This window comes from Garra rufa, chromosome 13, assembly GCF_049309525.1.
Source record: "Garra rufa chromosome 13, GarRuf1.0, whole genome shotgun sequence".
Classification (NCBI taxonomy): Eukaryota; Metazoa; Chordata; class Actinopteri; order Cypriniformes; family Cyprinidae; genus Garra; species Garra rufa.
Window position 1 is genome coordinate 12,329,846 of NC_133373.1, and position 25,989 is coordinate 12,355,834.

Consider the following 25,989-nt stretch of genomic DNA (forward strand, 5'->3'; position numbering starts at 1 on the left):
TTAATTGCTGTGAATTATTCAGATAACTGTTGTGTTTTCAGTGACACTTTTGCTCAAGGTTAGCGTCAATAGCGCTGAGTGTGCAGTGTAGAGACTGTCCTGTCACCCTCAATTAAAGAACGCCCTGCGGCTTTACCGTTAGTCTTGCTTCAGCCGCTACAATATTTACGCAGAGCTTTCGAAAGCCGGGGACAGGCACCCAATGCATGTAGGTTATTTTCAAACTCCCTTCAGCTGCATTTGCTGATTTCAGTCTTAAAGAAACTAGAAAACAGCTAATGATTGGGTAAAGGTTTAGGGAGTGTTAGTTATGTGTCCAATTAGTTCCAGGATGAGAACAGGTGATGCTATTTGTCACTTAATTATGAATTAACATTGCCTTGTATGATTGAAGAATCCTAAACAGTCTCTACTATAAAGCTGTTTTGATTTTCTGAGCAGTATGATGTCATATTGCTTAGGCCCCGCCCACAACTGCTGACGGATTGTCCTGTATTAGCATATTTCTGCCCTCAGCCATTTTCTCAGCCCTCGACCAGCTGTAGCAACAACAATGTCTTGTAAGCAATGCAAGTGTTTTGTAGTTGAATGTAAAAGTCAACATAAGAGTCAACATACATTTTCTCCCGACATCAGAGCCACTGAGGATGCAGTAGAGTAGTTTTGTTTTTTTATGGTAACACGTCACAGAATACACAAAAAAACGCAAGAGAGGGGCAGGGTGAGCAGTAGCTCATTATCATTTAAAGAGACATGCACCGCAATGGGTCGCTGTGAACAGAGCTGTTTTCGACGAGGTAAAAAGGGTGTTGTTTTACACGACCATTAAGGAATTTTAACCAAAGTATGTTTCAGGCATTTTACGAAGAGAACTTGTATGAAGAGAACTTGTAGAAATGGGCATCCGACATCCCCTGTAATGAGTCTAAAATATGTCATATGGCATAAAAATACTTTTTTAAAAAAAGGCAACAAGATTTTCCTTACACCTTGAATAGATGCAATTTTATTTAGCATTTTTATTTTCGAAATATAATTCAATCTGTGAGTTTGCATAAAAAGCCATATATTTAAGCCATTGTATGCATGAACTGCATTTTTAATTTGTTTTGTAATTGTTTTTTAAAATGGCACCTATTATACCACTTTTTACAAAATGTAATATAAGTACCCGCTGTCCCCAGAATGTGTATGAATGTGTCTGTGTATTTTAAGCTCAAAGTACCCCACAGATCATTTATTATATCATTTTAAAAAGGCCTATTTTGAGCGGAAGCAGAAACACACTGCTTTCGTGCATGGCTCTTTAAATGCAAATGAGCTGCTGCACCCCACCAGTGTTGCCAAGTCTGTGGTTTTCCCGCAGAATTGGGCTACTTTTACACTGTTGCCACAGGGTATTTTTAATGTCTGTGGGTTGAAGTGATCCCAATAATGTGTATTTTACCCCCGGAATGCAATTTTTACCAGGGTGTAGTTTTGGTTTTAGTTTTGGGCTAGTTTTCAGTAAGAATTGGGCGGGTTTTGTTGTGAAAACCTGGCAACCCTGTGCCTTCACAGCTCGTACCTGAGGTGCTCTGCTAAAACATCTGTTTGGTTTTAATTATCATGTCTATCGTGCATGTGAGTACTAAACTAAGATCGCTTTCATGTCTTATTGCACTTAAACTGTCAAATACACACAGGTTAATGTTAAAAACACACATAAGTAATTAAACACAGTCTATTATGTCTGTGAAGCTAAACAGCTGGGAAAGAAATCACATTCTTATATTAGATGTGTGTATTAAGTGCCAGCAGAGTAATATACAATACCTTTACTACTATCTACGCTGTTAATATAACCCAAACGATCAAATAAAAACAGAAAATCACTCACTGCTCTGGGCTGAATAATTTCTGTAGCTCTAATAAGACATTTCTTACTTAAATGCTGCTTTTAAATGCTCTGGTGTGAATACGGCAGTGTCTGTCAACAGTCGTGGGCTGGGTCTGTAAAATGTGACGTAACATTTTATAGATTCTGCAAACAGCTTGTTCTGAGACACTGCTTATGATTTATGGGGATTAAAAAAAAGGAGCGGCTGGATTTGTATCATTATAGGGTGTTTGTGTACACACACTGCCAACACAAACTTATGTTCAAACAACATGTAAAAGTGAATTTTGCATAATAGGTGCACTTTAATGAATGTTTATTGGTTTTTAGTTTTATAACAAATAGTAGATTGGAAAATAAATATTGGTGGATGAATCAGCAGCACTGTTTTCAGATACAGTATATGGGATGTTGTTCTAACAGGGATGTTCTTGGGAGATCTCAGAGAGACTGAAAAACATACACAGTTCAATGCTTATTAAAATGTGCTTCAGGAAAAATTACATCATCCAAAACATGATTCATGAATATCTCGGTGCTTCCACGGCTTTCATGACTAAATCCTTGTACTGAGAAAATCCACAGCTTTTCCTTAGAATGCCCTGCTCACAAATTACCAGTGCAGTCAAGTTCAACAGTCAGGTTTATTACTAGTTTGTTGTTGTTTTTTTGCTTATTGTTCACCAGGAAAACAAATAAAAATACAGGTGCACAAGCACAATCATTCTAGATAAAAAGCCTGATAGGGACACCAGTTTGTTCGGGACCAGTATCCAACACACAGCATGTGCTCCTCTCTTCAAAAAAGCCTTATGGCTGTCAAATATCAGATGCCTGTCCACTGGGTCTATTCCTGCCAAACACTTCATGGCACAGAGAGAGATTTTATAACACTTGACAGTACAGCATTCACATGCACCTGCATGAACTGTGCTTGAATATTTTAAAACCTTGAGTTTAATACTTTCATAACAAGATACTCATGAAATGTCATTGGCCAGGGTTGCCAAGTTGTCACAACAAAATCCGACCAATTGCTACTCACAATAGGCCAAAACCAGCCCAATCGCATTTCGGAGAGTAAAATACACGTTTTTTTGGCAGGGTTCCCCTGGTAAAATTAGCATTCCAGGGGATAAATGTCACAATATTGGGGTCGCTTCAACCCATGCACATGAAAGACCTAGAAGACCTTTAAAAAATAAAATTACACATTAACCTAAAATGACCCATTTCTATTGATGTTCCCTAAATGCTACCATTTTCTAAACATGCATAAGTGTAGTTCCCTAGCCATAGTGCATGTACTAATCTAACATGGATAAGTTCAAATGCATTCAGAGGAGCAGCCTACTATTTTTAAAGCCCACTAATTATGTAATTGCATATGCTAATCTTTAAGAGGATGAAGTAATGGGAGGTGGGAGACTTTTTCCCACTCTCATTCTGAATCTCAATGAGGATGGACTTTTTGATAAGCTTGCGGTGGGGGGAAGATTATTATACAGGAATTAGCTCAGGCAGCAGCGCTCTATAAAATGTGTTGAGCTCTGTTGTGTTTTTTGTGGTGTCGATCACAGTTGTGTTTGGATGCGTGATGCTGTGTAGGTACAGTACTGTGCTGTATTTCCCTTATCCCGCAATGACCTTGTAGTACAGTGTAAATGTGTACGCCTGCCGTGTACATCTGTACTGCGCTCTGATTTTGTGCTGAGCTGTGTAGTCTTGTAAGGAAGCATATTGGAGTAACAAGAAAAGTTTAAAATAAGAAATAAAGTCAAACTGCAAGATATAAACAGGGTTCGTACAAGGTGCTTAAAGTGTTTGAAGTACTTGAATTTGACTTTTTGAAATTTAAAGCCTTGAAAAGTGCTTGAATTATTAAAGGACAATGTATAAGTGTTTAATTCTGTCAATAAGTACATATCTTTTCACGCAAACTTCACACAATTAAAAAACATCATACTTTTTTGGCCTTGTTCAGTTAATAAAGATGACCTTCATGACCTTTTCAGACATAAAATCAGCGAGCTAAGCCAGTAGTAGTACTCACTGTGTCGTGTTAACATGGCTGATGACACGAAAAGAGGGACAGATGAACCAAATCAATTGAGTCATTTACGCTGGAACCACTCAGATTATTTCAAACTCGTGACTTCGATCTTTCATTTCAAATGATTCACAAGCAAAAACCAGATCAAATTAAATTCATTTTCGAATTTTGACATCGCTTGTAATGATTTTGAAAAGCATGTATAGTGATGGGTGAAACTGAGTTTTTCGAAACTCTGAATCAGTTCAACCATTGCGTCGCAAAATTATTCACTTTAGAAGCGTTCCAATTGGATTGTGTATCGTGAATCATTTGATTTAGATCTGGACTTTGGAGCAGGTTCATGAATCACTTGACTTTAGTTCAGAATTTTGCGTATTGCAAATTAATTGATTTAGATCGGAACTTCGAATTGTGTATCGCAAATCATTTGATTTGACTTCTGAGCGTGTATCACGAGTCATTTGATGTAGGTCAGGACTTCGGAGTGGGATCGCGAATGTAACAGTCCACTGAGAGGCGAGATGTGCTGAAAAACCCAAGTGCAGTTTATTTACCTTGAAGCGTAATCCATAAATCCAAACAAACAAACGATAATCCAAATAGAGACGAGACGAGACTTGACTTGATACAAACAGACTTGACTTGGAAACAGACTTGACACTCACCGACAGCAGATACAACTTCAATACACGACAGGGAACCAATGAAACATAAGGCCTATTTATACAAGACAATACAGGTCACATGACACAAACCAACCAATGAAAAACAAGGAACAAGACATAGCAACCAATCAGAACATGACATATGGGACAGGGGAACCAATGGCAGGAAAACAACAGGGAAAGGGAAGCCAAACACAACAGCATGAAACAAAAACAAAATAAAAGACATGGAAACATTAACGTGAAACAAAACCCCAAAACAAAACCCAAAACACCCGCAAATCATTTGACTTAGATCAGAACTTTGCATATTGCGAATCAATTAATTTAGATCGGAACTTCAAGTCGCATATCGCAAATCATTTGATTCAGATCAGGACTTTAAATTACATATCGCAAATCAACTGATTTAGATCGGAACTACAAGTCACGTATCGCAAATCATTTGATGTAGGTCGGAACTTTGGAGTGGTTTCCCGAATCATTTGATTTAGATCTGGACTTTGAAGCAGGTTCGTAAATCACTTGACTTATATCAGAACTTTGCGTAGCGCAAATCAATTGATGTAGATCAAAACTTCAAGTCATGTATCGCAAATCATTTGATTTAGTTTGGGACCTCAGAACGCAAATCACAAGTCATCTGATTCAGATCGGGACTTCAAATTCCGTATAGCAAATCAACTGATTTAGGTTGGAACTTCAAATCACGTATTTGAAGCAGGTTTGCAAATCGTTTGACTTCGATCAGAACTTTGCATATCGCGAATCAATTGATTTGGACCGGGACTTTAGGGCACGTATGGCATATCATTTGATTCAGGTCGTGACTTCAAAGTGTGTATTGCAAATTATTTTATTCAGATTGGGACTTCGGAGTGTGTATCGTGAATCATTTGATTTAGCGGTTCTTGAATCATTCCGCAAAATTGAATGATTCGCGCGCCATGCTCCAAATCCTGATGAAATGATGGTTCACAAATCGTTATTCAGATCGGGTTTGCGAATCTTTTGCTTTAGATCGGAACCTAGAAGTGCGGATAGTAATAATTTGATTCAGATCAGGACTTTGGTGTGGGGTCGAGAATCATTTTCATTCAGTTTGATGACTTCAGAGTGCATATGGCACAAATGTTTTTTTAAGCTGGAATTGCTTGCCAGTTCAATGCTGAACAGAGTAAGGATCTGTCTCAGCATATTTAAGAGAAGGCGGGCTGAAAGTGCACTCTGCAGTGACCAATCAGATGTCTATGCATGGTACTTTTGTTTTTATATTTGAGGAGAATGACCATAAAACTCAACTCAATGTCAACTACAGGTACTACTAAATAAAGGCACACAGAAAGCCCTTGAGATCATGTATATTATTCGCTCCTACCAATGACATCAGCTGAGGTAGATTACATTCAGTGTCTGTCTGGTGACCTTCCTCTGAGTCTGCGGAGTATGAGCTACTACGGCGTACGCTGAGGCCATTACCAAACACATCACACACGACTCTACGACCTGCGTCACATCTAAAAACCACATCTACATCATGACTGTGAGTCAATACCAGCACTGAAACAATGAGATGCATCAAGAATCATGTGGAATCTGATCTTGACTCGCTAAATAGAAATCAAATCCTGCTGTGCCTACAAATTCCCATGTGTACGAAGCAACTAAAAATCTATCTTTGCTATAATTCGTCAAAACCTGACTGACTAGCAGATGGTATCTGCAAATATCATAAGCTCCATAAGATCTACTAAAAGCCATAAGGTTCTGCATATCTGTTTTCTTATCTGCTTTTCCCTCTGACTCGGTTTTTCTCCTTGTGCTTTGATCCCATACTTCATGAATATTTAACTCTCATCCTGAGCCCGCCCACTTCTTTGGCTCTTTGCCTATGAGCCTGGCCAGAGCAGATACCCTTCAGCCAACCAGTGCACTTCATCAGGGCGAAACGGAGCGAACAGGGCAAAAATCAAGGGACTGGGACAGTGTGAAAGCAATTCCATACTGCAGAGAACAACACAAGCATTCAGTGACACTGTAAACCGCTGCTCTCTTTCCCTTTAAACAGCGCTTGCTGGAAGGCATCGCACTCACTGCTGCAGATATGAATCTAATACTCTCTCCAAAAACTCACACGTACACAACCGTACACACATACACTTGAGATATCAGAGGACACGTGAGGTTGGGGGCATTCAGTCACTTTCCCAGTATAAATGGAGGTCATAGGAATAATCTATTGTCCTTCTGAGTCAATCGATACGAGTTATAAGTATAATACAGATCTTCTGACTATATGCTGCAGTCCAGAATACACTATCAATATATAACCCAGCACAGTATCTGTTATTGTAGTAAATACTACAATAATACAGTTACAAGCATGTTTTGTGTTTCTTTTATGCTGTTAAATAAAAAAAAAAATCATATGTTCACCTTCTTTTCAGACAATCAGTCATCAAATTCTGTGATCCACTTACAGGTAAATTCATGTTTTGTGTCATTTCAAGGTAATTTTGTGTCAAAGGTGCCCAAAAGTAAAGTCTAGTTCCATCAGATATACAATGTTTATGAAAAAAAAAAAATAATAATAATGAATTCCTCTATTTGGCAAAGACGCATTAAATTGATCAAAATTGACAGTAAAACCATATAAACAAAAAGTCTACTTCCAAAAAAATGCTCTTTCTTTGAACCGTCTACTCATCAAAGAAAAGCGGTATTAAAAAAAATAAAGAAAATTTTATATATACAGTTGAGGTCAAAAGTTTACACCCCCCTTTCATAATCTGCAAAATGTTAATTAATTTACAAAAACAAGAGGGATCATACAAAATGCATGTTATTGCTTATTTACTACTGACCTGAATAAGATATTTCACATAAAAGATGTTTACATATAGTCCACAAGAGAAAATAATAGTTGAATTTATAAAAATGACCAGGTTCAAAACTTTACATCCCCTTCATTCTTAATGCTGTGTTCTTACCTGAATGATCCACAGCTGTGTTTTTTGTTGTTGTTGTTGTTGTTTAGTGGTAGTTGTTCATGAGTCCCTTGTTTGTCCTGAAAAGTTAAACTGCCTGCTGTCCTTCAGGTTCCACAAATTATTTGGTTTTACCGTATTTTTATGTATTTGAACACTTTCCAACAATTACTGTAATATTAAGATCCATCTTTTCACACTGAGGACAACTGAGGGACCCATGTGCAACTATTACAGAAGATTCAAACACTCAATGATGCTCCAGAAGGAAAAACCATGCATTAAGAGCCGGGGGTGAAAACTTTTGATGTGGGGGTGAGTAAATTATTTTTATTTTTTATTATATAAGCAAACTGATCCTTTAAAATTGACAAATGCATCCTTGTAATGCGCCCCCTAGTGGACTGAAATACCCAAGTTTACATAAAGATATGCTCTTGAATTTGGACAAAACAAGGTATTTTATAAGCAAGCAAATTTAAGCAAGCACATTTCTACTTCCTTGAACAGTCTTTCCATCTAGTCCAAGTCTAACATGTTGCGTAGGTAGGCAGCTCACTAGAGTTTGGACCAGAGCTAATATGTCTCAGACATGAGGTGATTTTGATGACGTCAGACTGAAATAAAGTTCTCTGGGTGAGTGTCAATCAGGAATAACGCTGTTCTGTCAGATGGTCCTGTCTCTCCCTGACGGTTTCTTCCTCTATCGCTCTGTTAGTCAACACTGTGAAAGTGCTGACGGTGAGGAGAACCATCACCTCTCCAGCAGCTGATCCAAAAACAATAGAGCCGCTGAGAAATATAATCATCTCGCGTTCTGACACACTACATCACAATTATGCACAATCAAATTGCCTGGACTAGTTTATTATGAGGTACAGTAGATGATGAGCCAGCAGTAATTGTTAATATCCTGATGAGACCTTTGGTTATAAGTTCAGCTTCTAATAGACTGAAGCAGTGAGAGGTATACAATGAGCTGCCACAATTAAACAGTCAGAAAAAAATAAAGACATGCAAAGTGTGAATACACAGCAAACATGTAAATCACGATGAGTGTCCAGAAAATGATTCGCATTTTGATTGTGTGGTTTTCAGTAGTCCTGTGTAGCCACATTTTTGACTGTCAATATAAAGTCTGTTCCTCATTGCAGCTTATTCTAACCAAGATTCACCCACTTAGACAGGAAGAGACAGTCTGGTTGAAATATAAAGTGCTCACTGTGAAAACATGCCTAACATGACATTTCTACAAAACGATACCTTCCTTTATGCACAATTTACGACACATTCAAAGATAACTGTCCACCAGGTACTAAAAAGTGTATTCGGTTTTATATTAAACACATTAAAGTGAAACTAGCACTGTTTTCTTACATTGTTTATAGTACGTATCGAAACTGTCCAGAAATAAATGTCTGTTAAATGACGCTTAAAACTTAATGCTCTATTATGCTTGAAAATATTGTGTCACCTACTCTAAACCAAATCCTAAACCTAACTGATAGTTTTAACAAAAGCAAAAAAAAAAATAAAAATTAGCTACTACAAGTTTTACTAGAAGCACTTCTTAAGTGTAATATAATGTACCATGTGTGCGATTGAGCAAGTTTACTATTAAGGATGTGCCCGAATCTGAATACCATGTTCAGAAAGGAAATGACGTGTACTACAGATCCCATTAAAGGAGCAAATATGAAAAGGGAGGAAAAAATATATATTTCAATGCCTTCTCTCGCAATTACAGTTGAGGTCAGAAGTTTACATCCCCCTTTCAGAATTAGCTAAATTTATAATTATTTTACCAAAATAAGAGGGATCATACAAAATGCATGTTATTTCACATAAAAGATGTTTACATATAGCCCACAAGAGAAATTATTGTTGAATTTATAGAAATTACCCTGTTCAAAAGTTTACATCCCCTTGATTCTTAATACTGTGTTCTTACCCGGATGATCCACAGCTGTGTTTTTTAATGATAGTTGTGCATGAGTCACTTATTTGTCCTGAACAGTCTCTCAGTTGTCCTCAGTGTGAAAAGATGGATCTCAAAATCATACAGCCATTGTTGGAAAGGGTTCAAATACACAAGAATGCTGGAAAACCAAAGAATTTGTGGAACATGAAGGATTTTTCTAAAGAACAGCAGGCAGTTTAAGTACAAACAAGGGACTCATGAACAACTATCACTAAACAAACCAAAAAAAAAAAAAGAAGAAGCTGTGGATCATTCAGGTAAGAACACAGTATTACGAATCAAGGGGATGTAAACTTTTGAACAGAGTCATTTTTATAAATTCAACTATTATTGTGGACTATCCCTGCGTTACATTCAGAAGGACTCATTGGACTCATTGAGCACTTTTTTAGTGTTTTACATGCCAATAGTTTTGCAAAAATATAGGTAGAGGAACTTTGTCCTCCATTGTATGGACAAAAACAGCTAAAACAAATAGTTCTTGGCTGACAGGCCAATTACAGCAGCCTAGGACTTCATAAACATGACTTTGTTTCCACAAAAAGCCAGCCAATCAGATTGGGACTGGTGACTTCAGTCAGATCTTGGATTGTTTTTACCACAAATTGAGTGTAAGCAGTCTGTGCAAGAGCCGTTTGAGGCTACTGCGTTACTCTCCATCTGTTAAGTGCTAAATCCCTCTAATAAAGGGTCAATGCAATACATATGTCAAGGAGCCACTGTGACCCGCTGGGTGCATTTTGTTTTGAAGTGTGCACAAATTAAAAGGAACTGTAGTGAATGCATTTTTTTTTTTATTCTGTGCACTAAAAGAAGAGCTGACTTTGCATTTGTGTTGACGAAATGCAACTGTCTTTTTTCTTTCTGTACAAAATGCATCAAAGAAACGAAATGAAATACTGCATTTCAGGTCACATAATTTATTTAGTATTTTAAACTGTGTTTGTCACATACTCAATAGCATAAATGGTGTCTTTAAACGTACTACGCACGATTGTCGCATTCATTTTTCATGCGCTTAGAGCCCACAGAATGGGGCGGCACTTAGCGAACTTACCGTGAGCCCCAGGCTCGCCTTTAAATCAGACCCTATTAGCAGAAGCATCTGGCGTCGCCACATGCCTCTGCATCCACTCAGTATGCAACACCCACACTCACATACGCTGCATTTACTATGCCAGAGGACTCACAATTACCTCTCACATCTGATCATCCAAACACCCATACCCATGTGTCAACACTTCAGCATGTTAGCAGAAAGCAGCATGTAACTTTTTTCAACTCAAAGTGAATGCTGTGTCTATGTTATGAAGCCAAAGGTTTACTTGAAGTAAAACTTCATTTAAACTCAGAACTGGTGAAACTTATTTTCTCAGAACCAGACACCTCATTGAAACACAGTTCACACAAACACACTAAACAACTGAAGCAGAGGTATCCCCAAAGGAGGAAGTCTTCAATGTGTGAGTTAATGAAACCGGTGGCTCTCCAAGGCTCAGGACAAATAGAGAACAGAGATATGAAAACACACAACACACAAACAAACACATATACACACCTACAAACACAAAATGAAGTAATCAAGCCAGAAAACATAAAACATCATAACAGACCTGCTATTGGCCTGTGTTTGTTGTCGGTGTAGAAATAAATTTAATGAGCAAGCCCAGATGGAATTTGCAGACTTTATAGACCTAGAAAAATTATGTCCCACACAGACCCAAACTCTTCACTGGGGAGTCGGCGACTATCCTGCACTGAGATTTATGGAGGCCCTTTTCCACAACATAGAAAGAAATAAAAATGGCAATTGTGAAAGTTCAAAATGTGTCCCAGTTTTAAGAAACAGATCGCAGTTGTAAGATAAAAAGTCACAATTATGCAAAATATAGTCACAATTATCAAAACCAAAGTTGCAACTGAGAGATGAGACACTGCGAGATAAAGAGACAAATTGTGAGATTTATAAAATCACAATGAAAGACATGTCACTTTTTAAAAAAATTCAAGTCACATTGTGAAACATAAAAAGTCATATTATAAACCCAGATTGTTATATTTATGAGAAATAGTTGCAATTACTAGAAAAGTCACAAATTAGGAGAAACAAGGTCCCACTTTAATTTAAGAACCAATTCTCACTATTAACTAACTATTACCTATGACAATAATCTCCCAGTTTGCTGGTTATTAATAGTTACTATGGTTGTTTTTAAAAGGGTCCTATTATGCTCTTTTAAAAAGTCTTTATTTTGTTTTGGGGGTGCACTAGAACATGCTCTCATGCACATTATTTTTCACATAATTTACATAGCTTTCTTCTCAGCCTGGCACAAACGGCTCGATTAGTTCCGGGTTTGATGAAGGTCCGCCTTCCGAAAAACGAAATGTGTTGTGATTGGTTAGCAGTCCCATTTCAATCCTGCCACGCCCCTTCCCAAAGCAGCAAGTTCCATGTACAACTGCGAAAGCTAGATGGATATTTAGGATCACTAAAGGAGACTTTTACTGACCCCTCCGGAGCCATGTGAGGCACTTTTCATTATGGATCGTTTTGGACTGATGGAGAGAAACACTTGTCTATGCCGTTCTAAAGCTTGGGAATGCCAGGATTATTTTTAATATAACTCAGATTGCATTTGTCTGAAATAAAGAAGTCATATACACCTAGGATGCATGGAGGGTGAGTAAAAATTATGCTACAGTAGTGTTGGTCCTATCATCAGCCTCCAAGATCGCTGATACATGATATTATCATTATTGTGCTAATGTATTTAATTATTTACATGCCCAAAACCAGCTCCAGCATAAGGTTAGTGAAGCTATCTACGGCGCGGCTCTGACACAGTCACCGATGATCGTCACTCTAGTCAATGCTTGTGTTTACATCCGCTGCCGCTCCGCATGTGTTTGGACCCTCTATACCGCACACGTCAACGGCGCGGCTCCAGCATGGCTACCGGAGCAGTTTGCGGACACTTTAGTCAATGCTTGCGTTTATACGAGCCTGTGGCTCGCTGAAGCATCCCAGAAGCGGCTGTCCATGCTACATCGCTAAAGTTAGGCGAATCCCCCACCTCGTCCCTCCCCTGGTCTCTTGGTAAAAACGTACCTGTGGGAACTTTTTCGTGAGATACGAAATACAAACCCATATGACCTGCTCTTTAAGTCACAATTTTGAGAAACAAAGTTGTAAATCGCATTTGTAAGATATAAAATCACACATACGTAAAATAAAGTCTGATAAAATTGTGAGTTATAAGGTCAATTACCAGAAACAAAGTTGCAATTGAGAGACATAATGTGACACTGAGAGAAAGTCACACTGTGTTGAAGTTACTGACATTTAAAAAGTCAGAAATGACTGCAAGACATAAAGTCAGTTGTGCAAATGCAGTTGTGAAATATAAAGTTGCAGATATTTTTTTATTCTTTTACTCAGAGTTGGAAATGGGTTTCCATAGTGACATGAACAGCAGCAGTCCACAAGAGCAAAATCAGCACTGGTAAAACATCTACTGTACTATAAAGCCTAAACAGTTGCATTTAACACCTAACATTTAATAGAACAATGTACTTTTTGCTTCCAGAAGATGTAGTTATAGCAGCTAATGAGGTTGTGTGGTAACTAATCAAACATAAACCCATTACAAACCACCACCGAACAGCAAATAGCAAATCATATGTCCTCTTGTTTCAACAGTAAATATGTCAACACATGAAAGAAATTCATTCATTTACATTCAGAAAATCATTTCAGGGGTTGTTAAGACAGCAGCACAAGCTGAGAGTGATGGCTTGTGTGTGTGTATGAAGCCAAAGAAACTGCTTAACTTCACATAAACATCTCTCAGTGCATATGAACTGCAGGAGAGATCTTTGAAGATCAATAATACCCAAAGCTAAAGGAGGATGGAGATGGATCAGGATTTCATCCCACATTTATAGCTCAGGCTGACGTCAATTCTACAATACTGGTTTTGCCCCTTTCTCTTCTTAAGGAACCCTGCGCTGAGAATTGCAATTAGCATACTGCACCGGACTAAGGCATTGATTTAAATAGAAGTATTTTTGAAGGCCTGTTTGAAAATATTTCAGGGTGAGAGAGAGAGGAAGAGGGAGGCAGAAAACGCGAAATGACTCACAGATGCTAAAGTGGTGTGAATCACACAGAGTGGTCACTCAATCTGCACCAAACACACACTTAATAGACTCGGTACACACCGAAACACACACAAAAGAGTATTATTACATACTTTAGCATTCCTTTCTACATTTTTAGTAGCATAGGAGAGTGCATTAAAAGAGCAGTCCACTATATGAAAGTTGTACATTATCCTTCAGAATCCCTCCATTTGTGCTCCATAGAATATAAAGAATCATACAGGTTTGAAACGACTACTTACCTTTATGTTGTCATAAAAACTATAATGAATGAGGACTGGAGCTTTTATCATAATAATATCATAGAAATGGCTCACACAACTTCTGTGCTATATTCCAAGTGTTATAAGATCACAGAATGGCTCTACGTTTAACTTTAAAGAATAAGCTTGTCCATTGTCAACCGGCTGTGTATTGTTAGATGTCGTCACATATCCACATTTACTTTTTATGTGTCATTTTGCATAATCCAGCAGGCTTTTGTTAAAACTACAGATCAAATTTATGCACTTTTGGGATTGACACAGATGTTTTTTACCCATTAAACTGTTGTGACTTGATCACTAAATGAATTGAATTCAAGAACTGGAACAGTCTGATTCACTGTAAAGAATGATTCATTTATACACTGACCAAAATTATGAACGCAACACTTTTGTTTTTGCCCCCATTTTTTATGAGCTGAACTCAAAGATTGAGGATTGTTTCTATGTATACAAAAGGCCTATTTCTGTCAAATATTGTTCACAGATCTGTCTAAATCTGTGTTAGTGAGCACTTCTCCTTTGCCGAGATAATCCATTCACCTCACAGGTGTGGCATATCAAGATGCTGATTAGACAGGTGTGCCTTAGGCTGGCCACAATCAAAGGCCACTTTAAAATGTGCAGTTTTATCACACAGCACAATGCCACAGATGTTGCAAGTTTTGAGGGAGCATGCAATTGGCATGCTGACTGCAGGAATGTCCACCAGAGCTGTGGATTGAATGTTCATTTCTCTACAATCCCTGCTGAAAAAACCAGCACATGCTGGTTAGGTAGGTTTTGGTGCTAGGATGCTGGTTTTAGCTGTTTTATGCTGGTCCTTTGCTGGTTTATGCTGGTCCTTAGCTGGTTAATGCTGGTCCTTTGCTGGTTTATGCTGGTCATGTTGCTGGTCAAGGACCAGCATTAACCAGCAAAGGACCAGCATAAACCAGCAAATGACCAGCATAAACCAGCTAAAACCAGCATCCCAGCACCAAAACCTACCTAACCAGCATATGCTGTTTTTTTCAGCAGGGATAAGCCGTCTCCAAAGGCGTTTCGGAGAATTTGGCAGTACATCCAACCAGCAATCGAAGACTATGTGTAACCACACCAGCCCAGGACATCCACATCCAGCATCTTCACCTCCAAGATCATCTGAGACCAGCCACAGCTGATCACAGCTAGACAGCTGCTGCAAAAATCGGTTTGCATAACCAAAGAATTTCTGCACAAACTGTCAGAAATGCCCTTTTTGGGGTCTTGACCTGACTGCAGTTTGTCGTTGTAACCGACTTGAGGGGCAAATGCGCACATTTGATAACGTCTGGCATTTTGGAGAGGTGTGCTCTTCACGGATAAATCCCGGTTTTCACTGTACAGGGCAGAAGGCAGACAGCGTTTATGGCATTGTGGTGTTTGCTGATGTCAACGTTGTGAATCTAGTGGCCTATGGTGGCAGTGGGTTATGGTATGGGCAGGCGTATGTTATGGACAATGAACACTGGTGCATTTTATCGATGGCATTTTGAATGCACAGAGATACTGTGACAAGATCCTGAGGCACATTGTTCCACGACCATCACCTCATGTTGCAGCATGATAATGCACAACCCCATGCGGCAAGGATCTGTACACAATTCCTGGAATAGGGATGCACCGATCCGAATTGGCCGATAATGCTTGCGCGTTTTGTCAGTAAAGCCGGTTCTGTAATCAGTGGTAAATGCCATCAGGTGCGTGATTTCACGTTGAGCCGTATATACTACACACAGCCGTTGTTTACCGACGAGCTGCGCAAATCAATGTTCATTATCAGTGTGAATGTGCGCAGCTCGTCAGTGAACAACGGCTGTGTGTAGTATATACGGCTCAAAGTGAAATCACGCACCTGATGGCATTTACCACTGATTACAGAACTGGCTTTACTGACAAAACGCGCAAGTGATCGGCCGATACGGATCGGTGCATCCCTATCCTGGAAGCTGAAAACATCCCAGTTCTTGCATGGCCAGCATACTCACCGGACATGTAACCCACTGAGCATGTTTGGGATGCTCTGGATTGGCCTATACGACAGCGTGTTTCAGTTCCTGCCAATATCCAGCAACTTTGCACAGCCATTGAAGAGGAGTGGACCAACATTCCACAGGCCACAATCAACAATCTGAGCAACTCAATGCGAAGTGTTGCACTGCATGAGGCAAATGGTGGTCACACCAGATACAGTAAACCCCGCCAATACAGTAAAACTGCACATTTTAGAGTGGCCTTTTATTGTGGCCAGCCTAAGGCACACATGTGCAATAATCATGTTGTCTAATCAGCATCTTGATATGCCACACCTGTGAGGTGGATGGATTATCTCGGCAAAGGAGAAGTGCTCACTAACACAGATTTAGACAGATTTGTGAACAATATTTGACAAAAGTAGGCCACAGATGTTGCAAGTTTTGAGGGAGCGTGCAATTGGCATGCTGACTGCAGAAATGTCCACCAGAGCTGTGAATTGAATGTTCATTTTTCTACCATAAGCCATCTCCAAAGGCTTTTCAGAGAATTTGGCAGTACATCCAATCGGCCTCACAACCGTAGACCACGTGTAACCACACCAGCCCAAGACCTCCAAATCCAGCATCTTTACCTCCAAGATCATCTGAGACCAGCCACCCGGACAGCTACTGCAAAAATCGGTTTGCGCAACCAAATTATTTTCTTAACCCAAAACCTACCCCTAAACCTAATCCTACCCATAATTTATTCCTAAAATTAGAGGGAAATGATAGCTGATTAACAAGGGTGTAGAAGCACCTAACCCTGATCATAAGCCTAAAACTGACATTTCCTGAAAAGTTATCCCTTAATTCTGATTGGTTGATTGGAATGTTGTTCCAGGATCAACAAGGATGTTGATCCAGGAACTTGTGGTACTTGGTTAAATTACGTTCACCTAACCCATTGAGCATGTTTGGGATGCTCTGCATCGGCATATACGACAGCGTGTTTCAGTTCCTGCCAATATCCAGCAACTTTAAAGGGGAGCACAGCCATTAAAGAGGAGTGGACCAACATTTCACAGGCCACAATCAACAACCTGATCAACTCTATGCCAAGGAGATGTGTTGCACTGCTTGAGGCAAATGGTGGTCACAACAGATACTGGTTTTCGGACCCCCCCAGACCCCCCTAATAGAGAATGGGAATCTATGTCACTGCGCATTGCATTTTGGGTAGTCGCGGCCATGTTTGGCTGCACATTTTGTGTATCTCTTAGTACTTCATACGTTTGTGCTATTCAACCATAAGTAAGTGCCCTACGAAGTGGACATCACAGGTTATTCCGGCATGTTTCCAGTTCGAAAGGTGCATATATATTCCATTCAAAGTGCATTAAAGTGTGGGAGACGTGAATTTAAACTTTAATTATTTACAGAGCTATATTATGACACACTTCTCTAGTAAGTTCCGTCTGTGTGTGAAGACACTGGTCATAGCGCAGCGCAAATCCATGAATGAATGTTCTGAAGTGAAGTAAACTTGCAGTTCTAAAATCAATGATTTTGTGAAAGCACTACACCAAATAACTTTTACTGGACTTAAATGGAACAAATACAATTTCTCATGAATCAGACCTATGAGTGGCCTTTTATTGTGGCCAGCCTAAGGCACACCTGTGCAATAATCATGCTGTCTAATCAGCATCTTGATATGCCACAGCTGTGAGGTGGATGGATTGTCTCGGCAAAGGAGAAGTGCTCACTAACACAGATTTAGACAGATTCTGAACAATTTTTGACAGAAATAGGCCTTTTCTGTACATAGAAAAAGTCTTCGATCTTTGAGTTCCGCTCATAAAAAATGGGGGCAAAAACTAAAATGTTCCGTTTATAATTTTGGTCAGTGTAAATCAGACACTTCTCTCAAGTCGAGATGAATAACTTGAACACTTGAAATATAGCATACAAGTCATAGTGATCACTTTCATGATACTTTTGTGATCTTGCATCTGATTAAAGCTTGAAAACTCCTATTTCCTTTCTTCAGACTTTCTCTGTTCATGTTCCACAGTCATACAGGTTTGCAACAACATGTGGGTGAGTAATTGATGACAGAATTGTAATTTTTTTAGTGAACTATCACTTTAACACGCTCACGCACAAGTATTCTTGTCTGAAGCCGATGATATTTGGTGATTAAGAGAGACGCACCAGTGCTCTTGTAAGCTGGTGCAGCCAGAGTGCTTGGACAGGATTATATAATGGGACAAGAATTCTCATATCCACTTTAAAAAAAGACATAATTAGCCATCTGCTCTCAGTGGACGCCGCAACACCAAAACGTCAGAGAGTCTAATCAGGAGAGAGACAATGAGCAGACAGACAGCGCGTCTTTGAATAGACCGAGAGAAATGAGGTTTTTGCATTCTTGGGGTTTTGCTCCCTGATAACGGAGAGGCCGGAGCTTATGTTCAATCTTAACGTCTGGAAAAGCTCTCTATTGAGTTCTCAGACTACGTTGACTTATTTCTGGAAAGATGGATTGGACAGATTGTGTGCATTGTTATTCTTTCTATACTTTCTATGTTCTATCTTTAACCGCTTCATTATGATGTAACAGCTGATAAAGGACCAAGAACAAAATTGCTCTGCAAAAAAAAAAAGTCTTTGTTCAGACAGCCCACAAAGTCTGCTTTTTAGCACGTCCAAATCAAATCCATTTAGGTCTGAATACTAAAAACCCAGAAGATCCAATGTTCACAATTTCTATGTGAAACCAAAGGTTTTCAAAACATGGGGGCCAGAACCCACTAGGGGACCTCAGCAAGATTCCAGGTCTAATAAGTTTATTTCCATTTGTGTAAATATATGCATATATACATTTCGTTTTACTGACCCTTAAGCCATCCTAGGTGTATAAGACTTTCTTCTTTCAAATGAATACAGTCGGATTATATTAAAAAATGTCAAGGCTCTTTCAAGCTTCATAATGGCAGTAAATGGCTGTTGAGATTTTGAAATCCAATAAAGTGCATCTATCCATCATAAAAAGTACTCCACACACACCTGGGGGGTTAATAAATGCTTCCTGAAGTGAATCAGTGTGGTGTTCCAGTGGACGACGTAGACGCAAACTCCGGTGAGAATATAGTCTCACAAGAACCAAGTTTTGTTTACAGCAAAGGAAAACAAGTCTCCTCTTGGCTATCCTATTGAAATCTGACAAAATTTTTCTTTACAAATCCTTGTTTTGTACTTCTAATGCGTGACTGGTGTTTTGTTTTGCTCTCTCCACTGTGCTTTCCCTACTTCATCCGCTAGAACACCACTCTCTTGTGAATGCACATAAGACAGTTACACTCTTAAAAATAAAGGTGCTTCTCAATGCCATAGAAGAACCTTTTTTTTGTCTAAATGGTTCTATAAAGTATCTTTAAGAACCTTTCTGTTTCACAAAAGTTTCTTTGTGGTGAAAGAAGGTTCCTCTTATATAAAAAGGTAAGAAAAATGTGGTTCTTTAAAGAACCTTTGACTAAATGGTTCTTTGTGGAACCAAAAATGGTTCTTCTATGGCATCGCTGTGAAGAACCTTTTAAAGCACCTTTATTTTTAAGAGTGTAGCGGAAGTTAGAGATTACGGTTTATAAAGTTTTGATTGTGGATTTTTTGTTTTATACAAATGCTTCGATTCACTTCAGAAGGCTTTCAGTAGCCGTGTGGAGCCCTTTTTTATGATGGATTTATGAGCTTTATTGGACTTCAAAAAAATCTCAACAGCCATTCACTGCGATTATAAAGCTTGGAAGAATCAGGACATTGTTTAATATATCTCTGAGTGTATTCATCTGAATGAAGAAAATCATATGAATGAATGAATGATGCATTTATATAGCGCTTTCATTGTGTATTGCCGTACACCCAAAGCGCTTTACAATCATATGGGGGTTCTCTCCTCAACCATCACCAGTGTGCAGCATCCACTTGAATGATGCGTCGGCAGCCACAGTACAACGGCGCCGGTGCGCTCACCACACAGCAGCTACAGGTGGAGAGGAGAGAGTGATATAGCCAATTCAATGAAAGGGGATTATTTGGAGGCCATGATTGACTAGGGCCAGTGGAGGGAATTTGGCCAGGACACCGGGGTTACACCCCTACTCTTTTACGAGAAGTGCCATGGGATTTTTTATGACCACAGAGAGTCAGGACCTCGGTTTAACGTCTCATCCGAAGGATATGTATGTACGCATATGTACCTAGGATGGCTTGAGGGTGAGTTAATCATAGGGTAATTTAAATTTTTTTGGTGATCTGTCCCTTTAACTACCATAGTACAGTGCATGGAGGAACTAACTAGTTTCTTGAAAATGCAGAAACTCTGTCATCATTAAAAAGTATTTAAATTGTAAATTTATTTAGAAAATAACAGATCGTTTCACTAGATAAGACCCTTCTTCCTCAGTTGGGATCATTTAGGGCCCTTTGAAGCTGCATTTAAACTGCATTTTGGAAGTTTAAACTCGGGGGCACCATAGAAGTCCACTACATGGAGAAAAATCATGAAATATTTCTCAAAAAACAAGCACATTATCTGTATTTTTTTGTTCTGGAAGTGAACTACTCCTTTAATAGTTTTGGACACTGAAACTATCGCTCATTGACAATCAGCCAGATATTGACAGTTCCTCACTTTCAAAATGCCAGTGTGGACAGTGAGTCCCAAAAATCCTAAAAAGTTTTAAGATCAAATAACTCAAACCACATTGAGAGGCAATCCAAAACCTATAGTGTAAAAGCTAATCTGCCCTAATGCATTTTGGACAACACCGAAGCTCTTCCTACTCCCCTGTCAATCAATCATCGCACTAAGGCGAGGTTTTAAACTGGCAGAAAGAAAATAACCATCTAAAAAAAATGGGATAAGCCTATGCACACGCATGCATGATTCACACAGTGACATGGATCATGTGAAGCACACACATCTGAAGTTCAATTACAGCTGCTCGACTAAAAATAACGATGAGCATTCAGCTCAAAATGTCACATTTGTGCAGAGATTAACATTTAAGTATATTTGCCCCAAGACTAAACTAGCTTTAACTGGTTTAATTTAGTCTAGCTGGTCTCCAAACTGGTGTTCAGCTGGTTTAGCTGGTCTCCCATCCTAAAGAGCTAAATGTACCTAAAACGTCTCCAAACTGAGCAAAAGCCAGCTAAGACAAAGCATCAAACTGACAAACATATTGTTCTAGTCTACATCTTTCACATCTTTTGTGGTGGTGCTGCATGTAAACAAAGCCAGTTTGCCCTCTAAAGCCGCAGTGTTCACAGGGTCTGCCGGTGCCCTGCCCTCTGTTTCACCGAGACACAGTCTTCAGATCAAATTAACAGCTTGAATAACTCGATAACGCAAACTGTGGCGATAAGACTGATAAAGACCTTCTCACTCTTAAGGTCTAATGGTGGAGATAATTAGCTGGCCTTTCATTCCCTTTCTCTCTCTCCTTCACTCTAAGGTCATTTGTTGGAATGAATTGAAATCACCTAAATCTACATATTATATTTTTTAAATATTGATATTTCATTGACAGCTATTTCAGCTATTTCACAAAGCTGTGAGGCTCAAAAGAAAGGGAAAAATCAATGGTAATATATTCCATTCTTTAATTTAGGCTGGTTGTTGGTCAGACTTCAGAGCAGTGCTTGACTCATTTGAAAGGGTTGAATCTTAAATTATTAAATTTTTATCATCCAACCTTGAAAATGTGGTTATCGCTTGTTAGTGTTGACACACAGTGCCCTTGATCGAGAAACGTACCTCCCCTAGGAGACTGTATATTATGTGTACGAGGACACTTTGTATAAAATCATCAGCTAAATGACTAATTAACAATTAGCACTTCCATTACACTCAATTACGGTGCCTGGAGGAAAAGCAATAACATTTGTTAATGCAGAAGCAGTTAAAGACTTCCGAAAGAGATTATTATGACCTGCTCCAGTGTGCTTGTCTATGTAACATTTGTATTATAAATCACTGAATTATTAATTATTGGCAGTTTAATTACATTGATCTATGATACACAGTAAATCCTTGTTTATGGTTTTGTTGTTGGGCCTATTATGGAATGGTTTATGGAGTTGCCATTAGTATTTCTAGTTTTAAAGCTCAGCTAAAAACCTATTTGCATTCTTTGGCTTTTAATTAGGAGGGCTGATTTGTTGTGTGGCGCTTTAATGTGATGTGTTATGTTTGTCCTTTGAATTTTTCATGATTTTTCGGCACTTTGAGCTATAAAGTAGTTGAAAAGTGCTTCAGGAATAAAGGAAATTAATAAAAGGAAAAAAATGTTAATCGGCTTTATTTTACCTTACCATACACAGGAGAAAATATTATATTTTTTAAAACATTTAGGCCTATAACCTACAAAATAATAATAATAAACAATTGGCAATGTGCGTTGTATATGGTACATTTTTATTGAAATAATGCGCAATTGCTTGAGTGATTTTGATATTTTATTATTATGTATACTTATGTTAATCCACGTGCTTTTAACAGTACGCTGTACAGTAACAAACAGGTTTTAAAAGCTCATATTGGTTGGTATTATAGCATTATATCTCTTAATATCAAATAAAGTTTCCAAAATGCCCGTAATTTGAACTTGAAAAGTTTTCAGTGCCGTTAAAGACAAGAAGCGCATCTCACCTTGGAACTTGAAGCCCTCTATCTGGATCCAGAGGCACAGGTCCTCCGTGTCGCAGTCGCATCTCCAGGGGTTCCCGCTGAGCCCTAGAGAGCGCAGAGCCGGCAGCGCGATCAGCGAGCTGATGTTGAGCGCCGTCAGGTTGTTGCGGCTCACGTCGAGCACCTGCAGCGCCGCGTTCTCCGCGAACGCGTCCGGGTGGATCTCGGACAGCCCCGGGTTATCCGTCATCCTCAACATCACCAGGCTGGCCAGCGGTCCAAACGTCCGGTCCTCGATCTGCGCCAGGCTGTTGAAAGACAGATCCAGGTAGGCGAGTTTGCGCAGGTTGCCAAAAGTCGACTCGGAAATCTCCGTCAACGAGTTGTTGCTGCAGTCCAGGTACACCAGGTCCGACAGGTAGTTGAGCTGCAGCGCCGGCAGGTCGCCGATCCGGTTATTGGAGATGATCAGCTGCCGGGTGGCCAGCGGGAGGTCCACGGGGAAGTCGCTTAACTGTTGCCCGGCGCACTGGACCACCAGCTGGTCGTCGCACACGCAGCGGTCCGGGCAGCCGGCGGTCAGAGCCGGGGACGGCGCTACATCCATAACGAAGACGAAGAGGAACACCAGCCGCAGTGACTGCGCGCTCGGCTCGGGCAGAACACGCATGATCCTGCCGCCGGCTTCATCGACTGTGCGTGCGCTCGCGCATTCTTCATTGATCTGCGGGATCCGGTTCGGTCGTTGCTGCTCGCCAGGAACGTTTCGTTGCTGTTCTTGGAATCCTCTCGCAAGTCTCCCCAACAGCGAAGGTGACCGTGCGTGACGCGTCTTTAGTCCGTTCTGTGGAGATCACCATGAGAGCTAATTCGTTGCGGTGTTGTGTCAGGGTCCTGGAAATACTTTCTTGTCCATTTTTTTTAGTTTAGAGCTAAACACTTGAGCTGACTCCCCTCACAAGTCCATAAGTTTGATTCCGCGTTGAAACGCAGTTAAGTTGCGCGACGTGGTCCTGAGGCGCACCATCGCGCTGTGTGCGCTGCTGTACGACGGCTTCACTCTGGTGTGTGTTGCGCTGCTTCTCTCTGCAGCTGTGAGTGAGTGAGTGAGTGAGAGTGTGAGAAAGAGAAAGAGAGGGAGGTTGTTGCACTGAGTCTGACACAACGTCTATAATGTGTCCCGCTAATTTCCACAGGAGAAAAATACCAGCGTATACGTCTTTAATGCTTTCAGCACAGGTGCATTGCGCTCGATCACACAGGTGGATGTACTTTTTAAGGTTAAGTAGTTTAGAACTGTAGCTAAATACAATGGTATAGCATTTAGTAGAGAAGTTCATTGTATGGGAGAGGGGGCTAGTTGTCCCAAGATTTTGAGACAAAAATCCAGTTAAGCTAACAAAAATATGTTCTGGGAACATTTTGATAAGATCTCTTTAAGATATTAACACGTTATTTCTGAATGTTCCCTGAATGTTCAGATTTTCATTTTTTTTTTTCAATTTAAAAAAATTCTTGGAGATGCAAACACATAGGAACATTCCATTTTATCATTTTGCAAACATTATGGGAATTACTTTTCAATGTTCTCTGAACTTTCTAAAATGACGAACATTCAGGAAAAAAGTTTCAGAAGAAAAAGTTTTATGAATTTTTTGTGTTAACATTTTGAGAACATTAATAAAGAACAGATAACTTTGAACGAACATTCTATTAATGGATTCTATTACTGGATGAATGTTCATATCTTTGGGAGAAGCCTTGTGTATATTTGTAGCAATAGCTACAGAAATACATTGTATGGGTCAAAATGATTGATTTTTCTTAGGATATTATGTAAAGATCATGTTCCATGAAGATATTTTGTAAATTTTCTACCCTAAATATATTAAACCATAATTTTTGATTAGTAATATGCATTGCTCAGAACTTCATTTGGACAACTTTAAAGGTTATTTTCTCAATATTTTTTTGCATCCTGAGATTCCAGATTTTTAATTAGTTGTAGCTCAGCCAAATATTGTCCTATCCCAACAAACCATACATCAATCGATTTTTATTTATTTATCTTTTCGATGATGTATAAATCTCAATTTAAAAAAAATTGACCCTTATGACTGGTTTTGTAGTCCAGGGGCATATCTGCAAACATTATTAAAATATTCCCTGTTAGCTGGGCACACACGTTACACATTACAAAATTTTAACCCACATACTAAAACATTTGCATAACAGTACTAAAATTTAGTTTATTTATGGATTATGTGTTCCCTTTTGTCACTACCAAAACAATAATAAAAGATATTTTTAAAAACAACAATGGAATAAAATGCAAAAATGATTTCAATATCATTTACATCAGTTAAAATGTAAAATAATGGTTTTATATTAAGCTTATTTATATTACTTAAACATCTACGATTTAAATACTTAAAGTGCTTTTTAAATGTGGACAGCAGTTCAAGTGCATCAATTCATGGCCCATATAAAGGTTATAGCCTATGATGAAGATTAAAGTTAGGCTAACCATTGAATATCCTGTTCGCACTTGTGTAGCTGTATAAAAGCAGCGAATAGTCACCTTCTTTAAGCTCTAAAAAATAATGCAGAAGTATCATCCTTTTTAAAAAGTTTAAAGATCATCCTTCATTCGCATTGTGGACCTGTTCCAGCAGGGCATTTTTATTTCTCCTCCTGTTGTGAAAATGAAAGGTCACCATATATCTTTTGAAGAACACCGGGGAGAGTAAATAATGACTGAATTCTTATATTATTTTTTATATTTGGTGAACTTTCCTTTAAGCTGTATTACAGGAGCAGGAGTGCTGTATTTTGGAATGTCTGTCGAATCTCTGCATCAAATCTACGGCCAAATTTGTGCTGATAGTCAAAAAAACGATGCGGTTACAATGTTGATATTGCTTTTATACAACAGTTATGGCAAGCCGTTTTAGCCTAAAATATACTATACTTGTCATAATTGCATTTTTACTAGTAACAATGCCAATTAGAGAGCTCTCTATATCAATTTTTTACTAGTTACAATTACAATTAGAGAGCTCTATAATTCAATTATTACTAGTAAAAATTTCAATTACAGAGCTCTACAAATTAATTTTTACAAGTCATATGTCTCCATTGACTTCCATTCATTTTTAATTACAGAGCTCTTCAACAGAATTATTACTAGTAAGAATTACAATTAGAGAGCTCTCTAAATCAATTTGTACTATTAATAATTGCAATTATAGAGTTCTCTAATTCAATTTTTACTAGTAAAAAATCAGTTTAGAGAGCTCTCTAATTCAATTGTTGCTAGTA

The 25,989-nt window shown here is 38.9% G+C and overlaps 1 protein-coding gene across 1 annotated transcript in view; it reads right to left on the minus strand.

Moving 5' to 3' along the window:
- Positions 1–23,458, minus strand: part of LOC141348384 (leucine-rich repeat-containing protein 52-like) — a 37,114-nt gene extending 13,656 nt beyond the window's left edge. Inside the window, exon 1 of the mRNA XM_073852693.1 lies at positions 22,690–23,458. Within this exon, the coding sequence (XP_073708794.1) occupies positions 22,690–23,338 (649 nt within the window). The 5' untranslated portion in view covers positions 23,339–23,458. The remainder of the gene's footprint in view (positions 1–22,689) is intronic.
- Positions 23,459–25,989: the final 2,531 nt, after the last annotated feature.